Consider the following 19,624-nt stretch of genomic DNA (forward strand, 5'->3'; position numbering starts at 1 on the left):
GCTCCGGGCAGCCCAGCGCCGGGCTGCGCTCCCTCCTTTTCTACTTCTGTGTGTTTGTTTGTTTGCTTATTTAGCGCTCTGTCTCAGCGCTGTCTGTGGTAGGTGCAACTTGCGCCGCCGCCAGCGCCCGCGCTCTTTATCCCCTTGCCGCGCTGCGGGGTGGTTCTGCCSTGCCGGGGGTCCGGAGGGTGCAAGCTGGAATAATGCTCTTTTTGGYGTGACCTGAGTGCTCCCGTGAGTGGCCAGGCAGCCTGCCGTGCCTGCAGCAATGCCCTTCGCGCCACGGGCGCTGGTGACAGCGCGGGCACCGTGCTTGCCAGCTGAGGGGGACAGGCACAAGATGCGGGGAGCGTTCARGGTTTGCTTGGTGAGGAGGCCACGGTGGGATCTGCTCCTGGTGCTGGGTCCTCACACACTCCCTGCGCACGGGGAGCGTCTCCGCTTTGGGGGAGCCCCAGCACGCAGGCTGGACACGGAGCGGAGCGCACCAGGCTGGGACGCACCCCGCGCCTTGTCCCCATGGGGCCAGCTCTGCTCCTCCTCCTTTGGCAGGGTGGTTTGGGTATTTCTAGGCTGGAATAGCCCTGGGGGCTGCAGGGCTCTGAAGGAAGCAGTGTGGCTCTTGTGGTTCAGCAAACACTGTGGGTTGGGTTTTCTTTTTTCTTTCTTTCTTTTCCTTCATACCAAGTATTGGGTTGTTCTTTCCAGTAGCTCTCCCTGGAGTCGGTAATTTGGTCCCTTTTATATTTGGYTCTAAACTACCTCAGAGACAAGCGGGGCTGTCGGTGCAGTGCTGTCCCCATTGGTACTTCTGTACTTGCATCTACTGAAGCTGCTTGCAGCCGTATGCTCTGGCACAGGAACATCAAGTCGGAGTTAAGTGTCCTCTCAGGATTATGTTAATCCACTTTCGGGAGGTAAATCCAATAGTTGGAAAATCCCAGTCCATCTTCTGAGGAATTTCTCATTTCACACGTTTTTGATCTGTTTTCCTTGGCCATCTCTCTTGGCATCCGGCCCCCTGTGTCTCTACCCTGCCTCGAYCAGGCTGTTGGGAATCAGAGAAGCTGCCTCTGAGGGGACGCGGGACTATGGTTTGTTCTGTGCACTGTGGTCTGAATTCTTGAATGAAATCAAAAGTGGGGCCCCTGGAGTTTACGGAAGCATTTGGATGGAAGAACTGTGAGCTGTGGCCTGTCACGGGGGAACAGGCATGAATTCCCACTTGTGTAATGGTTTCCTGTTTAAATAAGGTGTATTTAAAGAGCAAAGATCTCCTGTCCTCCTCTACCTYTCTACTTGGCATTTGGGGAGGCAGGTGGCGAGCTCCAAGCTTGTCCTTTATCTCCCCAAACTTTTGGGGCTCCATGGGTACAACCCACTTGGGATGGGCAAAAAGTCCAAGGGCCAATTTCTGCGATATTGGCAATTCGGAACATTCGGAAATCATGAGCTGGACTACCCCATCACCTCCAAAGAGATGAAGATGTAAAATGAGTTAAATCATGTTTTATAGCCTGTCCTTTGACCTCTAACAGCCTCTCAGGTGTGTTAAGTGCTACCAGCTCTCTGTTTTGCCCTGAGAAAGCCCTTGTTAACCCCTTATTTAAGAGCACATGTTGGATAATTGTACTTTATCAGGAGCTTACAGTGCTGGGCCCTCTTTGGAGCTGGTAAGAGACCATTCCTACCAGGAGTACTTGTGGTCCTGGGCAAGGTCTGGTGGAGACTTGCCGTTTGGAAGCTGGAATGGGACTTGGCTCATACACACCTACCATGTATCCCTTCATTGGACCCTAGTGCTAATTCTCTGTTCCTGCACCTYGTCAATCCATTAGTGGTGCTCCATGTACTTGGTTCCCAATAGAAAGGGGAGAGGAGCRGTGACCGTCTCTGATGGGTTCCCACTAGCAGCCTCGGTGGAATGAGAGGATGGCATGTGCACACAGACCCTGTTGGACCTGTCTGCAGATCAGTGCAGGACTAGAGCTTTGGGAAGATTCCTGTTCTGTTTAGCAGTCAGTGTGGGAGTTGAGGCTTGGGGTTCTTTTTGCTTTTTTCTTGCTTAAGGAATCTTGACAACTATACTTTTTCTATCATTTTTGTCAGTACTTTTCTCTACTTTGGCGCGTGGGAAACTGAAACTGAACTGAGCATCTGCTGCCGTCTATGTTTGGAGACGGGACGTGGAGACTTTAGCCTGATCCGGTGTGTCCTTTCCTAGGAGTCCTCGCATTGCTCCACCAGACGAGGTGACTCAGCTGCTTTCCACCCTTGGTGAGGTGGTGGTTTGTGGCAATCCTATCGATCCCTGCGGAGATAACGGTGGTATTGGGAAAGGGACTGTGGCCTCGGGAGAAAATGAAGCAGGGAATGCATGTGAGCCTCCCCAGCTGTGTATGTGGTGTGCACGGCAGGGGCCATCACGGGATTGAGGATTTCAAGTCAATTGGATTGCGGGCATCTCTCTTATCCAGGTCTTCGGCTCTCCTTCAGAGCGACGTCTTTCCTTTCCCGCAAGATTAGATTTGGTGGGAGCAGCCAGTCTGGGGTCGAGAAGCGAGCTCTGGAGGTTGGAGGCAGGTTGTTCCGGGCTCTGCACCTCCTTAGCTGGCTGCGGAGGACTTGGCAGCTCCGCTCGGGCGCTGTTGATGCTGGCAGCCCTGGAGCATGGAGCGCTCTGCTCAGCCAGCAGCCAAGCTGCAGGGACATGTAGCCAAGGATGGCTTGCTCGGCGCTATAAATAACCTGCCCGAGCGCCACGAAAGCCTCCTCAAACTGTGGCAGGTTTTTGCCGTGCTTGTCAAGTCGCTTCAGAGGCTTCGTCGAGGAGCTCTCGGCTCGAAACCTGGCCGGTGTTTGGGAATGCTGGATGTGCTGTGGCTGCAGGTCATCCGAGGCTCCTCTGACATGGGGAGCAGTGAAGAGGGGCTGCATGCCCCGTGCTTGTGAGGCCGGGTTCTCTTTGCATGGAAAGATTTCGGCTCTGTGGCCGCAGGGCCGGCAGCTCCCGTGGTTCCTTCCCTGCCAGGGCCCTCCTCTTTCCCAGGCCTGGGAAGCRCGGCCCCGTGTTGCTCTTGGCACGCTCGGGCAGCGGGCCCTGCGCGCCACTTCCCTGCGCACATTCCCTCCCTTTCCTCCTGCCGGCACCTCCAGGCTCGGATTACACGCGGGGTCGGGGGGCGGTCAGGCYGGGATGCCGGGAGCCGCAGACATTCCTGGCGCTCGCTCCGACCCGTCGCCTTCGCCTCCCTCGCCCGCAGCRCCGGGATGCCTCCGGAAGGCTTGGAGGGTGTTGTGAGGGAGATGCTGGATCTCCATGGAGATGCCCGGTCCCCATGGAGCCAACMGTGGCCCCCAGGCTGAAGGGATCCGTAGGGATGTGTTTGGTGCAGAGACATGCCAGCCTTTTGGGAAAGAGGGTGCCCGTATCCCTAGCAGAAGGAGGGAGCTTGTGGTCTGAGTATCCCACCTTGGCCCGGAAAGCAGAGGATTTCCCATTAAAGCCAGCCGGCACGCTGGCTTTTCCGTTCCCAACCGCCTCCAAACCTGCACCCTCCGGGGCTGAGTAAACTTCCCCACTTCTTTCCCTGGGGCTGCGTGTCCCTGGGAAGCAGGGGGAGCGCTGCGAGTGTCCTCTACCCGTTTGGGATTTCTGGACGGAACATTTTTCTCTTCCTTTTTTTTTTTCTTTTTTTTTTTTTTCTTTAAATCCGAGGCAGCTTCGTCCATCTGTTGAATTTGGTGGCATGTACAAAAATACCCTCTTGCGGAGCGGAGGGAGAGGAGGGCGCTGGTGGAGCTGAGAACGCGCAARAAAACAGGGATGAATCTCTCCTTTTACATGCATGGAGGAGGCATCCTGGGTTCTGTATGGGGTTATGTGTTCCCAAAGTTTATTTAAAAAAAAATATATGAAATGGGTGCAATGRGGAAGGCTCCGTGTGGAAGCCAATAGCCTGTGCTCATCTGCTTAAGTGCCTGTAGCGACTGTGGTGCTTAAAGTGCTGGGAAATGGGTTTTCCCTGTGTCCCTGAAGGTTAGGGCCACGGCCGCAGGAATAAATCCCTGCGGAGCCTCGGCGTCCATTGTGCACAGCTGCAGAAGTTATGTAAGGCCGAGGGGGGAAATGGGGCTGGGAGCGCCGGGAAGTGGTAAATAGACCGAAATCCTTTTAACTGCCCGTTGTTTTTAGCGCTAAGCATTGTCTTTGCGTGGCCGGCCTATTTGCTGGTGAAAACCTGACCCTTCTTCTGGATCTATCTGCTTCAATCAGTGTTATTATTAAGCTTTTCTTTTTGCATTCCCTTTACTGGGGATATTTAGTCCAAAGKCTGGTAATTTCTGCAGAGAGGGCGAAGCGCTCGGCAGGGCTGCGAGCAGGCAGCAAAGGGCCTGCTCGTTCCGGGACGGGTTGTCCCAGCTATTTTAAGGATACTTCAATATCCTGTCCTGCTAATAAACGACTCCGTGGAGCTGAGGGATCATTGCATTTTTTACCTACTTGCTTTGGACACAGCATGGATGAACRAGCTCCTCTGGCCCAGTTGCTGGAATGATTTTCTGGTTAGAATAAGGGCTGCTGGGCACGTGTTGCGTGGAGCAAACAGCATCGTGGCTGTAGCTGCTGTTGTGCCAAGGGGCTGAGCCAGGCACTGCAAGGGAGTTTTTGCTCCGAATTTCACACCCTGTTATGTTCCTGCTAAATTTCCGCATGGTGATCCGTACACCTGCGGATAGGGTGACGTGCTCCGTGGAAACCTRTAGGAATGGATCCCAATAAATTCAGCAGGCTCTTTTCCTCGAGCTGAGCCGTGTCTCTTGGAGAACGCGCTCCCTGYGTCCCCGTGGGGATAGATCTGGAGCTGTGTGGTGGTGGATTAGGCCCTCGCACGTCCTCACACCTCTGATTGCTGTGGAGGATGTGTTAGAGCTAAAGTGGACTGTACTTGAGAAAAGCATAGCCTAAAGGCAATGTTCCTTGCAGGAAAGCATGGCGAGGTTTGATCTTGATRTCACTGTGTTTGCAAGCTAGAAATGAGACTCAAAATGATACTGGAGAAGAAAAAAAAAATGCAGATGAGATGGTGAGAAGATGAGCAGCGTTGGGGTTGGGTCTGTTATAGAAGATACTCCTGGATCAGATGGTAAAGTGGGTATAATTTGGTTCTGCATGTTAATTTGGCCAGCGGGAAGCAGAGCTGTCCTCTTTGGAGAATGACTCATGAGGAGGACTCGCGGAATTGACCCTGAGGTCCCTGTCTGGCACTTAGGTATAGGATCTATCTCAGAGCTCGGAGGTTTAAGCAGAGGACTGCTAGGTGGAAATTGGTTTTAGCGGCACCGTGGCCGTTTCCCATCACGGGGGTCAGTTCAGCACTGGGCGCAACGCAGGCTCAGCTAAGGCAAGTCTATACCAGGCTTAAGAGGCRGCTGAATCATCTCCTTGCGTTATTTGGGAAGGCAAAAGGCTCTCGGTTTCTGGAATAGCTCAGAGGAAGGGAGGGATAAGTTGCCGGGTCTGTCTGAGGCAGAAATGAAACAGAGCAGTTGCCCATTGCTCACATACATGGGGAGATGTGCAGGAGGATGAAGAGCTCTGCAACGCTGTAGCTGCCAGTTTTTCTCAAAGCGTTGCTGGAGCTYTGGGCTTGGCTGGATAATGAAGCTAAAGATCAGGATTGAGTTGGACCCCAGCAGCTCTCTGAAAGCAGTGACTCAGTTTAGGCGCAGGGTRCAATTAGAATCGAAAATTTAGGAGCATTTCTCAGAGGGACAGGGGAGGACGCTGTGAAAGTGGCACATGTGGAGGTGACAAAGCTACTGCTGCTTGGGACTCCTGATGTACAGCAGGCAACATGCTGCCCGCTCCCGAGAAGACCCAGCCTCGGATGTCATCTGAGCGATGGAGGAACGGCTGGGCTTCGGGGCCGGGTTGGTGCCATGGAAACTTGACTAATCCGCCCTTTCTTTCCCTCCAGTACATCGGAAGCCTGGATGTGCCGCGGCCCAACAGCAGGGTGGAGATTGTGACGGCAATGCGGCGGATCCGGGTGAGTGCCACGAGGACACGTTCCCGCAGGGGCCGGCCGGGTGACGGCGGTTGCCTCGTTCCACCTGGCGCCTTTCCCACGGCTGCCTCCTGTGTCCCGCTCCCGGGAGCTCCTCCGGTGCCCCCCGCTTTGGCTGCTGTTCTCTGTGGTTTTTCTCAGTTGGTACCATTTTGTCATTGGGATCCCCGTGCAACCTGGGCTTGGTGGCTTGATGGGTGATGCTGTTGCGTGTGGAGTTTTTCCAGGTGTTTCCACGGTCCTGGCGCCGAGGAAGCACCATTTGCCAGGTGCAGTTAATTGCCTTCTGAGCAGTTCCCCATAGCACTCTGTTGTGGTCGGGGAGGAGGCGAGTGGCTACACATCCATGCTGCTCCATCTCATGCAAGGGTGGCTGCTGCAGGCGCAGGTGGCAGCGGGACACGAGGTTGCTGGAGGGAAGGCAAAGCCTGGATGCATCCTTGCATCTAACTGCCTGCTGATATGCAACAGCAAGCTGCTTGGAAAAGAAGTAAATTGCTTTTTACTGGGTGTGAAACCTGCAGGCATTGCCTGGATCGTGTAGCCCGACGTTGGTGACCAGCAAGCAGCAACGTGCTCCCGAGTGTGGAGCACTCAGAAGCACGTGRGCCGGGGCTGCGCCTGCCAGCGGAGCGCTTGTTTAATAGTGAGTAAGTCAAGGGATGTCAGATGGTTATGAAATCATCTGGCTTCCCAAAATAGTTGTAGTTGGGGTATTGGGCGCTCTCGTCGTGTAAAGCTTGGCTTGTAGCCATGAGAGCAGCCTGTGCCTCGTCTTCCCCGCGGCCGCACGCGACGCTGGAAGGTGTTCGGGAGCACGTAGGCAGAGAGCAAACAAGAAACCGCGGGAGCTCATTGCCTCTTGGACCCTGAGGTTTAAACCTGCAGGAGGATGGGGAGACCTTGTGAAGTGACAGCATCCTCAACACCCAGGAGCAGATYTTGGAAGAAAACTTGCCCAGCTAGCCCCAAAATCTGCCCTGGGCTGTCACAGCAATGCTGGTGCTGCAAGAAGCAGCAAGCTAGGATGAAGGCTACACAGGACCCCATTTCTGGCCGTGGGAGGACCTCAACCCAGCCTAAGTGGCAGTGTGACCAGAGCCACCGATGATCGGGTTTGATCTTTAGGACACAACCAGGGGATCTGCACGTACCAGCCAGGACGCGCTGTCTCCTGGAAATAACATAAATCCTGCCCTTCTGTCCATGCTGGAGGTGCAGAAGGATGCAGTGACCGGTGCATTCATGTTTCCAGGCTCTCTTGCTTCAGAGTTTTCCCCAGGGCAAGAGTTTGGGGGCTCTTCTGCGAGGCTGCCCTGCACGCTGCCCTGTCCTYGCTGCAGTGACTAACGCTGCGGCTGGAGAACAAGCTCCAAGGGCTTTGTAGGCATTAGATTTGCTCCCTTTGGTTTGTGCCTGTTTSGGCAGAGCAACTGTTACGGCATTTAGAGGTCTCCTACGTTTATAGACAGATATTTCTCTCTTCTCTTTGTCCGCTACACCATGGGCATTGTTTTTCTGGAGAAGGGCGTTTATGGTAAGTCCTGTGAAAGAATGCAGCTCCGGCCCCAAACTTGCATAACTTCATGGAAGTATGTGCAGGCTGGCACAGCTCTGCGAGCTAAATAAACCTCGCTGTGCTCAAAAAAATAACCTGATTGACCAATGTAAATAAACTTCAGCTTAGCTTAGACTAGTCATAAATAAAGCTTGGGAGGCTGGAAAGGACCCAGGTTATGGTAAAAGGGAGATTTCCTATGAAAAAAGGATGTGCTGGAAGCAGGTGCTCAGGCTTCCAGGATCTAGCRCAATGTGGGACAAGATGCAAGGAGGGAAAAAAAGATGGGAATCTGCGGATCAGATTGGAATGCCTGGGTGCCTTGTCTCCCTTTGACCTCTTGCACGGCAGCAATGGGATTTCGAAGGGTTGCAGGAGGACTCGCTGGCCAGGCCCAGCACTGGCAGCTGCCTCTCCTTGGCCGGAGGTCAAGGAACGGTGTCTGTCCTCGAGCCAGGGTAGCTCGTTGCCACCGAATGCAATAACTGCAGCCTGGCACAAAATCTGGGAGCCCTATCTCCAAGCACGGAGCCCTATCCCGGTAGCAGGAGCAATATGAGCTTGCTCGGCGGACGGATTACCCTGATACCCGGTAGCAACAGCAGCCTTAGGGGTGCATTTCTCAGCGTGAGTCCTGATGCAAATGCATGCAAGTGCTTTCCTCTTGGCCTCGGGCACGTTTCCAGTGCTACCTGGCTGGGGCTTGCTGGGCTCGTTCGAGGGAATTGTGGTTATTTTTCTCCCCCCTTACTGGAATTCTCTGATCCAGGTTTTCTTTGGTGCCAGCGAGGCTGGAGTCCTGTCCAGGCACTGTTTTCAGTGCTGTTTCTGTGGCACGCACTCGTCTTCAAGCCTATTTCTGGGAAGTGTCCAGCTGACTTCTGCAGATTCCAAAGAATGAGGCGTTTCAAGCGCTTTAAAATATAGCTCCTCCGTCAGGTGCATCTGATCTGGCGAGGCTGCTTTGCGGAGCTGAGCTTTATTTTAGCAAACTGGCAAAAACCCTGAATTTAAACGAGCTCGCTGGAAGCAAAATTTTGCATCCTCCAAAAGCCACGCGCAGTCAGATCGGTGCAAAAACGGATGCATTTGGCCACTTGCTTCCTTAGAGCGCCCGGCGTAACTCCAAGCTCATTTTAGTAACATTTTTCCCCAATTTTGCACCGCGGGGAGGACAGGAGGCAACGTATGGGAATTGCCGCGCTGAGCATTAGATGAATTATCAGAGGCAATAATGACTTTATGTGGTTATCCTAGATGGACACGATTGCATTRCGGTGGGCCTGGGAGGAACCAATTGGAATGGTCATTTCAATTGCTGCTTTGGCCAAGGGGAATTGGGGCATGCTGGAAAGGTGCCTGTGATACCCACTGGCTCTTGTGCACGATCCTTTTTGCTCCTGTGCTTCCCTGCTGGTCCTGGAAGGCYGAGGACCCCTTGATTTAATTTGTTGAAGTGTTCTCATTCCCTGCAGAAAAGGGAACCAAAGTGCAAAAACCTTCACCCTGAGAGCTGCTGGTGCCATTAGCGCTGACATTTTTTAATATGCTCAGAGACAAACTAGGTCTCCCTCACATACGCCTGCTTTTATAGAGACAGCAGGTCTGTTTTAGCTAAAAATCAGCCTGAAGTTGATACTCAACGTAGGAAACTTCACCAAAAGTAGCTAAACTTCTGGTTTAGCTATTTAACTGAAAACTGCTCTTTCTGTGATGTGTTTCCAGTGCTATTGCTGGATTGCAGTGATGCAAARCAGGATCCCAAGTCCTCCCTCTTCCTCCCTCGTTGTCCTCAGAGGCTTCCAATTGCAGTTTTGCATTTTCTTCTGAGCATATCTATTAACTTCTCCTTAAAATCGCGGGGTGGGAGTTGCTCATTGAAATGTCTGGGGACTGCCCGGTCCCCTAGACACAAAGAGCATTTCTCTGTGGAAACGAGTGGAAAACCTCTAGCGAGAAGCAGGAAAACCAAAGCAAGGGCCCCGAAGCTGGCAGAGGGCTCGCAGGGGAGCGCGGGAGGTGACGTGTGCGGGAACCTGCCGCCTCCCGCTGCTCCTCGCMGGTCCCTCCTGTGATTCCAGGCTCTTTCTCAAGTTAAGCCACTTGTGGTTGTGTTTTGAGCAAGGGCGCCTAAAAATACCCCCCTTTTTTTTTTGTGGTGTGAATGCATCCGTCTTTGGCTCCCAGCGATTTGATCTCCTGCAATCAAGGAGGTTCCTGCTCCAAGGATGCCTCCCCAGAGGCTGCCTGCTGTGTTCCCGAGCGAGCATGCTATCTGCTGCCTTTATCAGCAAATAGTCGGCATTTTTTTTTCCAGACCTGCATAAAAATAAGCCTCCTTGTGCTCTCCCTGTGGGGGGGTGGTTTATTAGAGCAGCTCTGTCTCTGCGAGTTTTGCCATCTAGTGTTGCTTCCCTTGGGGAGCCACCGATCCCATGGGTTTTGTCCCTTTAATCTGGGCTGTACTGTGGTTTTAGGTGGCGTTTTTGGCCGTGTGCTGTGTAGGGCAGAGCTGAAGCTTCTCTTCGGAGTTTTGCAGCCAACCCAGTTGCCTTTATGAGCTGCATTTTTCATTTGGTTAAGAGGGATTCTTCGGGATCTTGTTTTGCATAGGATTCTTGCTGTGGCTCCTTATACTGCAGTCCTTCTGGTCAATATTTAGTCTTGTAGCAACTGTTTTCTAACTCAGCCTAACATCTCAAAAATTTAATTAGCTCAGACTTTTCTTTAGGGTTTAAGTTTTTAATTCTTCCTAAAACTCCATAGGGAGCGCTGTTCAGGCTCAGTGGTTTTAAAGTGTGAAATCGAGTCAGTGTTTTTAATCCCTGTGTTAATTATTGCTGAAGTAGCATGAAACAAATGTGCAGTGCGAATAATTACCTGTGTTTTTTTTTGTTATTTTCCACTTGCAGAACAAAAGCATTGTGAAACGGTCTTAGCATGCAATAAGACCCGCAGCGCCGGCCGGTTTCTGACACATGAAGTGTTTCCTGCTGTTGCTGCCTTGCTCTTTATTAATTATTGGAATTTCATAATCGCTGATTTAGGTGCCGGGTTAAGCTCTGCTGCTTGCAGATGAGCGCAAGCCCGTATAGGAAGAAAGCCCCTAATTCCTCCTGTGAGTTTGTGCTGGTCCCTCCCCGGGAATTGATCCCGGCWCTTGCCGGGAGGGAGGATGGGGGCGGCCGTGCCCAAATCCGTGCCTTTCTGGGCTGGTGCTGGCTGAACTCTGGCTGCTCCCGRCGGAGCTGTCAGCGCCCATCGCGCCCCTTTGCAGGGCCCCGCTTGCTTGCGGGAGTCAGGAAGGGAGCTGCCAGGCCCAGCTTTCCTTCGGGAAAGGAAAAGCAAGTCTTTGGTCTCCTGTAACGGAGGGAGAGGCAGGGAAATGACTCCAAAGCACTTAGCGAGCAGTAATGCGTTGCTTCCTTGCTCTTGGAATATCAAACCTTGAAAACCAGTGATGTTTTTGGAAAGCTTGGGGTTACTGAGATGTGTGTAGTCGTGGTCTCTGCAGGTCCCCAYGGTCGCAGGCTTCCCTTCCTTTTACTTAGCAGTGGTCCAGCCTGTCAAAATGCACAGTGCACCTAAGCAAGGGGTCAATCTACAGCCCTAAGTGATGGACACGCCATGGGCTCCAGCGTTGGAGTGAGGATCGTGTCATTCTGCAGCCCGTGCGGGCTCGTGGCCGATGTCCATGGGGCTCTGGACCTGTGCCACCCACGCGAGCTCCTGGCTTATCTGGTGGCAGGGCCTGGCCTGGCCGCTTGCCTGCTCCGGGGGTCCTTATCTCGTGTATGGAAGTGTTTGCCATGCTTTGAAATGTAAACATCTCCTCCCAGGCTTGGTTCCTGTGCTGTGYGTTGGATGCTTTGTGCTGTGGAAGCTCCACCTTGTTTTTTTGACATTTTTCATCCGCATCAGTCTCCACGTGACGCTCCAGATGCGTGGCTTGCGAAGGGACCTGTTTTCCACATGCCCCCAAAGAGGGACTCATCGCTCTCCTGGCCAGCGCGGTCACGGCGTGTGGCCAATGGAGAGGACAACTTGCACGAAGAGGTGCAGTCCCCAACACTGCTCCGTGTGGGGAGGAACCTGCGTGGTGCTRAAGGGAGGAATGGCAAGGCGGTTGTTTGCTTTAACGAGCTGCTGCGTGGGCTGCGTGGGGCTGCAGGAGATTGCTGGGTGCCCTCCCACCCAGGGCGCTGGGGCACCCACCGTGGGAGGGAGGAACACTCGRGTCTTGGGTCTCCTCTACATTTCTGGTTTGAAGAGTTTCCTTTAGGCTTGGGCCTAAAGAAACCCTTACAAGGGTTTCTTTTAAGGGAGATAAATCATCGTGTAAATAGGAGTCTGCAAATGGGCCTCGAGGCGCAGCCGTTGGGTAAGGGAGCTTTAGCTGCTGGGCCTTTTGGTAATGGATGTAGTTGGTATCAGCTGGGGTTCTTCYGGAGCTTCATGAGGAATTAGTGTCCCTGGGGTGAGGAGATGGCAGGAGGTGACGTGCACACGCGTCCYGCTCCATGATGTGGAAATGGCCAAAGGAGCCACCGGGAGGGGAAGGGAGGCTGCTGTGTGATGGGAAATGGCAAGCGGCAGAYGGGATTTATCATGGAACATTGGATGTTATTGGAAGAAATGCCTAATGATAAGCGGGTTTGTTGTGATCCGGGGGTGATTTCAGAGCCGCGGTCCTCACCCTGTTCTGCTGCTCTCACAACACGGATATTTTTAGGTTGATGCCCATTTATACCCGTCAGTACGCGCCGCCGTCAGAGTCACTTACCAAAATTAAACCTGAAGTTGGATGGGAATACAGACACTGACCTTGTCAGTGCAAACCAAAATCATATCCTGCTCCAGACAAACACACCTACCTTGGACAGGGCTGCCTTTTTCCACATGTGAACCCTGGAAGTGTCTTGAGAAGTGCTGCTAAACCAAGGAATCGGCACCCGACCCTCCGAACTACTGCTGCTTTCCTCGGTGCCCAGGGCAGAGCTCGTGCAGACAGATCTGCCGTGCTGGGAAGCCTGAGCCGGATCCGCTCCCGGAGGCATGGAGAGGGATGCAGCCCTTGGTGCCTCCGGGCAGCCCGCGCTCCCGGGGCTCCTTCCCTGCGGAGCCGCCTGCGGCTCCCCCCGGCACCGCATCGTTTTCCCCTAACCCATTTTTTATTTATTTCTCACRCTGCCTCACAGCCAGCGCAGCAGGAGCTGCTTTTCCCTGCAAACCGAATCTAACTCAATTCTAGGGCAGTTTTCTGAACTTTCCTTTTTTTTTTTTTTCCCCCTTCTGTGCTGAGAGGAAAAGGAGAGTATGGGATGGAGTATCTGGATTGAGGGGCCATTAAAAAATAACGAGCTGATTGGTATTCCGCCAGCACAGGCTGTCCGTGCGGCGTTCCCGGCGTTTCATCCCTTCCTAAGGGAGGATGCTGGCGAGCAGGACTGAGCCTGTACCTGCCGCAGTTCAGAGGGGTTAGAGGAAAATCAGGGCATCTTTATTCAGATCCATCTCTTTTGGGCGCTTGTGAGCGCGGGGGCATGGTGAATGAGAAGACGCCAGCTCTCCTCTTTAAATACCAGCCTCGCTGACACGTTTAGTTAAGGGAAAAATCTTGTCATCCATTAAAAGAGTGTAGGAACCCAGGGGCAGGAAAGGAAAACATGTTTCCAAGCACTTGCGGGATTTTCCCGCTTTTTSCACAGTTCCCTTTGCACTCAATCTGATGCTTCATTTTTCTGCAAAGCARCGAGGTTTCTCCCCATTAAGCAGCATATGTTGCTCTGTTCTCCAGGCAGGGCAGTTTTACTGCTCCACTGGTAGGAAGGGGCTGCACGATGGTGCCTATACCAGCTGGCATTATTTTGCAGTCGGAGACCATGTCTTTAAAGATATTTGACCAGTTTCCCATAAACCTGGAGCCAGTGGTAAGGCTCAGATGGAATGGGTATTTTCTAATTGATAAGAGGAGTGTGTTTATTCTGCAGGCTGTCTGATATCCAGGGATAGTCTTTTCCATGCAGCTCTGAAATCATTTCTTGCAATTATTCACCTCGTGGGACAAAACATTGGCCTTTCCCAAGGGAAGGGCTCAGCTCTGCCCTCCCAACGTGTTTTAGGCTGTCCCTTCTCCTCCCATGAGCCGATCTGCACCTCGGCGCGGTGAGCATCCCACAGACCAGAGCGCAGCTCTGCTGAATTGCCATTTCATCGAATTCCCTTCCTCGCTGGTCTGTTATTAAATTATGGTTAGTGTTTCATTAGCGAGTCCCTGTGGGCATGAGTTCATTAGTGTTTTATTGGTTCGGGCTGCGCMTCGTTGCATTGGGAACGTATCGCAGAGAGCCCCCATGCTCGCTGCAGCGCCCGCGCTAACGAGCCGTGGTCCGGGATCCGGGGCTGAGATTTGCCTCTTTTGCTCCCCTCGGTTCAGCCCTGGGCCCTCAATGGACTTGGGCTGTGTGCAGCAGAGCCCTTGCCCCAGGGCTCATTCCTCTGCAGGCAACGGGAGCGACACGAGCCCAGGCCATGCAGGATGTGCTGCCCATGACACTGCACAGGACTCTCCGAGGAGCCCCACGTTGGTCCTGTCCCAGCGACACGGGTGTCGTGTTGACACCTTTGCTGGAGGCCCTGGCCAGGCTGCGCTCCTCCTCTGGGCTATTACTGCACCGTGGCCTGGCTAAAAATAGTTTCCCAAAGCCTGGGAGATTTTTCAGGTTTGCAATCTGTTCTAAACCCAAATTAATTGGCTCTTGGGCTAGCGCAGAATAGAAAACTGCTAGCTGCAGCAGCTGGAGAATGAGAGCTGGTGTTTAGTACCGATGGGCAAGAGGAGCGATCGCGATCGCTGGGGATGCAGTGTCCTAACGGGAGCAACGCGGGGCCGGGGACCTGGCACCGTGTCCCAGCCTGCAGCCCTCTCTGTGGGCGGGAGAGGAGCAGTGAGCTCGGCTTGGAACGGGTTTGGATAATCACTGCAGAGTGATTGAGCTCTCCGTTTTGGAGCTGAATCCGGACACTTCTGTAGCACGGTGTTTAGGTGCCTCGGCGTGACCCCCGTGTCAGTGCGCTCGGTTAGCGGGGTGCAGACACGGGGGCCCTCGAGCAYGGTGCTCCCAGCAGAGAAGGGGGATGCGGGAGGCCACTCCGGCCTCCATGGGGCGCTTGGGGCTGGGCTCTTTTCTGAGTCCCCTCCCATCGGCGGCTTCAAAAGCRCTTTGAGGAATTGTTTTTTGGGGCTTTTCATGTTAAATTACAGGTCRGGGCCAGCAGCTTTTCCCGCCCGTCGCCCTGGCTGCCAGAGCTAATACGTGAGGCCAGGCCGCGCGTGTCACATGGAGGCCCGTCACGGGAGCGGGGCCGGGGCTCCCTTTGCCGCAGGGCTGCTTAAGTCCCAAGAGGATTAATCGGATTCCTCTGCTGTGGGAGCTGGCGGGGCGGCCGGCRCCGGCTCTTCCTTCACCGCGGCTCCCCATGCTCCAAGCCAGCCAATTCCCCCCTGTTCCTGCAGCGCAGAAGTGGCGGGGCTTAGGAGAACCGTGTTCGCTTCCCAAGGGCAGACCAGAGCATTGGGTTTATTCACTGATCCTGTTTCGTTTCTGTCCAGTGTGTTTTCATTGAAGCGCTCGCTATCTCTACACTGTCCCCGCCAGAGCTGTGCGCCACATCCTTGGTGTGGTGTGGACACCTTCGCTTCCAGCCCTCTCCGGGGCTTTTCCCACCCATGGGGATTAACCCAGCCTTCCCCTGCTCCTCTCCCCAGTACGAGTTTAAAGCCAAGAACATCAAGAAGAAGAAAGTGAGCCTCATCRTCTCGGTGGACGGCGTGAAGGTCATCCTGAAGAAGAAGAAGAAGGTAGGCGGCTCGGCCGGCGCGGTGCCGTCCCTCTGCGTGGCGGGGACGGGCGCTGGCTGGAGCCTCCTGCTCGTCCCTGCCGTGGGGTGCATCAGTGTGGGAGGTGTGCGCGGCCCCGGGGTCCTGGAGCGCTTGGCCCGTGCCGGGGCGGCTGTGGGAGAGCCCCAGGGGCTCCCCGGGTCCCTGCTCGGCCCCTTTCCGTGCCGTCCTCGAGCCCAAGGGCAGCATCTGACGCACTCATTTTCAGCTTCTTTCGTTGCAGAAAAAAGAGTGGGCCTGGGATGAGAACAAGATGCTCGTCATGCACGACCCTATCTATAGGTGAGGCTGCCTCGCAGCGATTCCTCCCCATCAGCTGCCTCCTTTCCCCGGAATCCCGCTGGCCTGGGCATTCGGGGGCCGCCGAGCCCTTCCCGGAGATCCCGGTTGGAGCAGCAAGSCTGTTCCGCTGCCGGAGATCGGGGGAGCTGTGGCAGGGGCCATCCCTGCCCTGGGATGGCTCAGGGCTGCCCCCCGCTGCCCTGGGCGGGCTGAGCAGCGCTGGCCTGCRCTGCCTTGGGGAAACGCCTGCTGAACGGGCAGAATATCTGTTAAAACCTGGTGAAAGTGCTGCCAAAAAATCTCCGCTGGGCTCGAGCAGCAGCAGCAGCAGCAGCCTGCTGCAGAGGCTGGGCCCCGGCCAGCAGCGCCGAGCGTGCCCCGGGAGGCATCGCCTGCACTCTCGCACGTGGGGCTGCAGGCCACCTTCCCCCCGTCCCACCTCTCCCTGCAGGATATTCTATGTGTCCCACGACTCCCAGGATCTAAAGATCTTCAGCTACATCGCCAGAGATGGGTCTAGCAATGTGTTCAGGTGTAACGTCTTCAAGTCCAAGAAGAAGGTAAAGCCTTGGGGACGCCCGTGTTGTGCGCAGGGCTGTAGTTTCCCCTTGGGCCACTGCTCCCAGCACGGGCACTCGCTCCCCAGCATCTCACCATCCTCCCCCTTCTCCATTGCCTGCTCGTTGGTCTGGGGCAGCTTTTCCCCCGGGCAGCCGATTGCATCCGAGCTGATTTAGGGCTGCGTCCCGCTGGGCGGGCAGCCCAGGGGGTGACGCTCGGTGTCCCCGCCGCAGAGCCAAGCCATGCGCATCGTCCGCACCGTGGGGCAGGCGTTCGAGGTCTGCCACAAGCTGAGCCTCCAGCACACGCAGCAGAACGCGGACGGGCAGGAGGACGGCGACAGCGAGCGCAACGGGGACGAGCTGGACGTCCCAGGTAGCGCGGCGGGCTGCGCGGAGCCGCCGTCCCTGCGAGACGCTGCTGACGGCGATGTGCACGTGGGGCTCTCACGCAGCGGGGAGTCTCCGCTGTGCGTTAGTCTCCGTCCTCGCAGCCGTGCCCCTTGCTGGGAGCCCATTAGCAGCAATCGCGGCGCTGCGGGATGCGCGGCAGCGTTTTGYGCCGTGGGAAGGGACTGAGCGCTCGGTCCCGCCTTGGTGTCGCACCCAGGGGTTCGCACCTCGAGCGCCGGCCGCAGGGCTCTGCTAGCGCTGGGTTTTGCTCTGACGGTCCCTTGCCCTGCAGGCTGCCGCCTCGGCAGCGCCGACAAGGCGGCCGCCTCCGCGGAGGAGACGGACATCGACGCCGTGGAGCTCCCGCTGGCGGGGAGCGACGTGCTCGAGTTCAGCCGGGGCGTGACGGACCTGGACGCCGTGGGGCGGGAGGCGAGCGCCTACGGGGACGCCAAGGTAGGGCCTTGCCGCGGCTCTGCCCGCACTGCTCGCCAGCGTTGTCCCCTGGAAATTTCCATGGGAACTTCTGCCTCTGCTGAGATTTGCTGCAAAATCACCCGAGCTTTAGCCAGCAACGCACAGAAAGGCCGGGGAGGGAGGCGGGGGTCGGCAAGCCCATTGCCCTGCTGGAGCGTAATCGTTCCTGGCAGATGCTGCTGTGGAGGCTGGTGACACGGGCGCCGTCCTTCCCGCGGCAGCTGCTGTCCCCTGTGCCGCGYGAGCAGATTTTCCTGGGCTCCAACCTAATTCCCCTTGGCCGAGGGATAAGCTGCTCCGCTGCCGGGGGCTTGGTCCTTGCCGCACCTTAGCTAGCTGGTTTGGGGTTCTCGTTGCAGGGCTGCCTGCACCCCGAGAGCATCCTGACGGCGTCGCCCAAGATGCTGCTGCCCTCGTCCGCGCAGCTGCCCGACGTGGGCACGCCGCTCTCGGCGCACCACCAGATGCAGCTCCTGCAGCAGCTCCTGCAGCAGCAGCAGCAGCAGACGCAAGTGGCTGTGGCGCAGGTTGTCCCCGCGCCGCRTCCCGAGGCGCGGGCGGGCCGGGGAGAAGCCGCCGGGACAGGGGAGGGGAAGGGACCGGGCAAAACAAAAGATTCTCTTGCTTGGGCAGAGCTTGTAAAGACAGTCCCTGCCCCAGCTTTTGGGACCTGCCTTTGCATCCTAGGTAGCCACCGTGTTTGTGTCCCCTGCAGATCTCTCCAGCCCCTTGCTTCCCRCTTCCAGGTAGAACCTGTGAAGTGGGTAAGGCTGTTTGGTGTCCGAGGGTTGGTACAACAGCCGCTGGCCTCGTTCCCCTTCCTGCAGCGACTGACACCTCCCCTGGACCTTTGCCCACACTGGGATGGTTCCGGTGCCGAGTGCTGTTACTTAGCATCTCCCCAGCCCATTCAGTGTGCGCCACGGCGCTCTTGTACCCCTCTAATTTATTAGTGAAAAAGTTGTTCTCTRTGATGTCAAATGCCTTTGAGATGACTGAATACATTACATCAACACCTTCCTCAATAGCGCTCGTTATCTCCTCTGCAAAGCACTGAGTCAGTTTGTCTCTGAACACACGATGATTGGCACGGGCTTTATTCGCTGCTGACAAAGCCCGTAGATCCACTGTGTGGTCCCAGACCTCGCTCAGACCGATGGGTCTGTAGCTTACCTCGGAATTACTTGGCTGGGAATTAAATGTCAGGGAGCTTCCTCTCGTGGACCAGGAGCTGCAGGGCGCTTCCCAACACCTGTGTGGGGCTGGATTGGAAGGGCAGGCGCCGGGTCCTGTCCTGGTGGGACTCAGGGCGCTCTCCTCTCCCGCAGGTTCACTTGCTGAAGGACCAGCTGGCGGCCGAGGCCGCGGCGCGCCTGGAGGCGCAGGCCCGCGTGCACCAGCTCCTGCTGCAGAACAAGGACCTGCTGCAGCACATCTCGCTCCTGGTGAAGCAGGTGCAGGAGCTGGAGCTGAAGCTCACGGGCAACAGCACCAGTAAGAGCTCGCTGCCCCTGCGCCCCGCGGGCGGCCGGCGCCGGCGGCCGCCCCTCAGCCGTGCCCTTCTCTTGCAGCGGGCTCCCAGGACAGCCTGCTGGAGATCACCTTCCGCTCGCACGCGCTGCCCGTGCTCTGCGACCCCACCACGCCGCAGCCCGAGGACACCCCCGCGCCGCCGCTGGGCCCGCCCGCCGGCTTCCCCGGCGCCCTGGGCAGCCCCATAGGTAGGCAGGACTGCCTGGTGAAGCTGGAGTGCTACCGCTTCGTGCCGGGCTCGCCGCCGCGCGCCCCGGAGCCGCTCCTGGGCAGCCTGGAGCTCATCAAGTTCCGCGAGTCGGGCATCGCCTCCGAGTACGAGTCCAACACGGACGAGAGCGAGGAGCGGGACGCGTGGTCCCCCGAGGCGCCGCCGCGCCTGCTCAACGTGCGGCCCAGGCAGGACCTGGGCGACAGCCTGGAGGACGAGATCGCCGTGTAGGCGACGGCGCCGCGGAGCATGGGGAGCCCGGCGGGGCCCCCGGCTTTAGGGAGGCAGGGATGCGCCCGGCGCTCGCAGCGGTCCCTGCGCTTGGCTGCACGTCCCTGCTGCGAGCCGCGCGGTGCTGAGCTCAGCCGGGTCTCAGCAGCTTTGGGGGGCCCAGGCTGCAGGGCGAGCGGAGCGGAGGCGGCTCGCAGGGCTTGCACAGCCGGGCACGTGCAAGGGGTATCGGCCACGTGTGCGGAGCGGGCACTGCCGCTGCGGGCCTGCCCCGAGGAGCCGCTCGCCGTCCCCAAGCCCTGTTTTGAGTAGGGCACCAGCCCTAAGCACAGCCCCTTGGCGGGGCCAGCTCCCTTCCTCCTGCCCCTCGGCACTGGGAATGCACCCCTGGCTCGAGCAGGGCTGCAG

At 56.5% G+C, this 19,624-nt stretch overlaps 1 protein-coding gene across 2 annotated transcripts; it reads left to right on the forward strand.

Moving 5' to 3' along the window:
* Positions 1-48: 48 nt before the first annotated feature.
* NOS1AP (nitric oxide synthase 1 adaptor protein) lies at positions 49-19,218 on the forward strand. 2 transcript variants are annotated; one of them, XM_026043803.1, is made up of 10 exons: positions 49-98; positions 5,982-6,053; positions 15,398-15,490; positions 15,738-15,811; positions 16,263-16,371; positions 16,606-16,747; positions 17,057-17,220; positions 17,601-17,768; positions 18,570-18,735; positions 18,813-19,218. In XM_026043803.1, the coding sequence occupies exons 2-10, from the start codon at positions 6,039-6,041 to the stop codon at positions 19,214-19,216; spliced, it is 1,335 nt and encodes a 444-aa protein (XP_025899588.1). In that variant the 5' UTR covers positions 49-98; positions 5,982-6,038; the 3' UTR covers positions 19,217-19,218. The 2 variants fall into 2 exon arrangements, with proteins under 2 accessions (XP_025899588.1, XP_025899589.1); XM_026043804.1 differs by having other exon boundaries at positions 15,753-15,811.
* Positions 19,219-19,624: the final 406 nt, after the last annotated feature.

This window comes from Nothoprocta perdicaria, unplaced genomic scaffold (assembly GCF_003342845.1).
Source record: "Nothoprocta perdicaria isolate Ctin4 unplaced genomic scaffold, notPer1 scaffold_34, whole genome shotgun sequence".
Taxonomy (NCBI): Eukaryota; Metazoa; Chordata; class Aves; order Tinamiformes; family Tinamidae; genus Nothoprocta; species Nothoprocta perdicaria.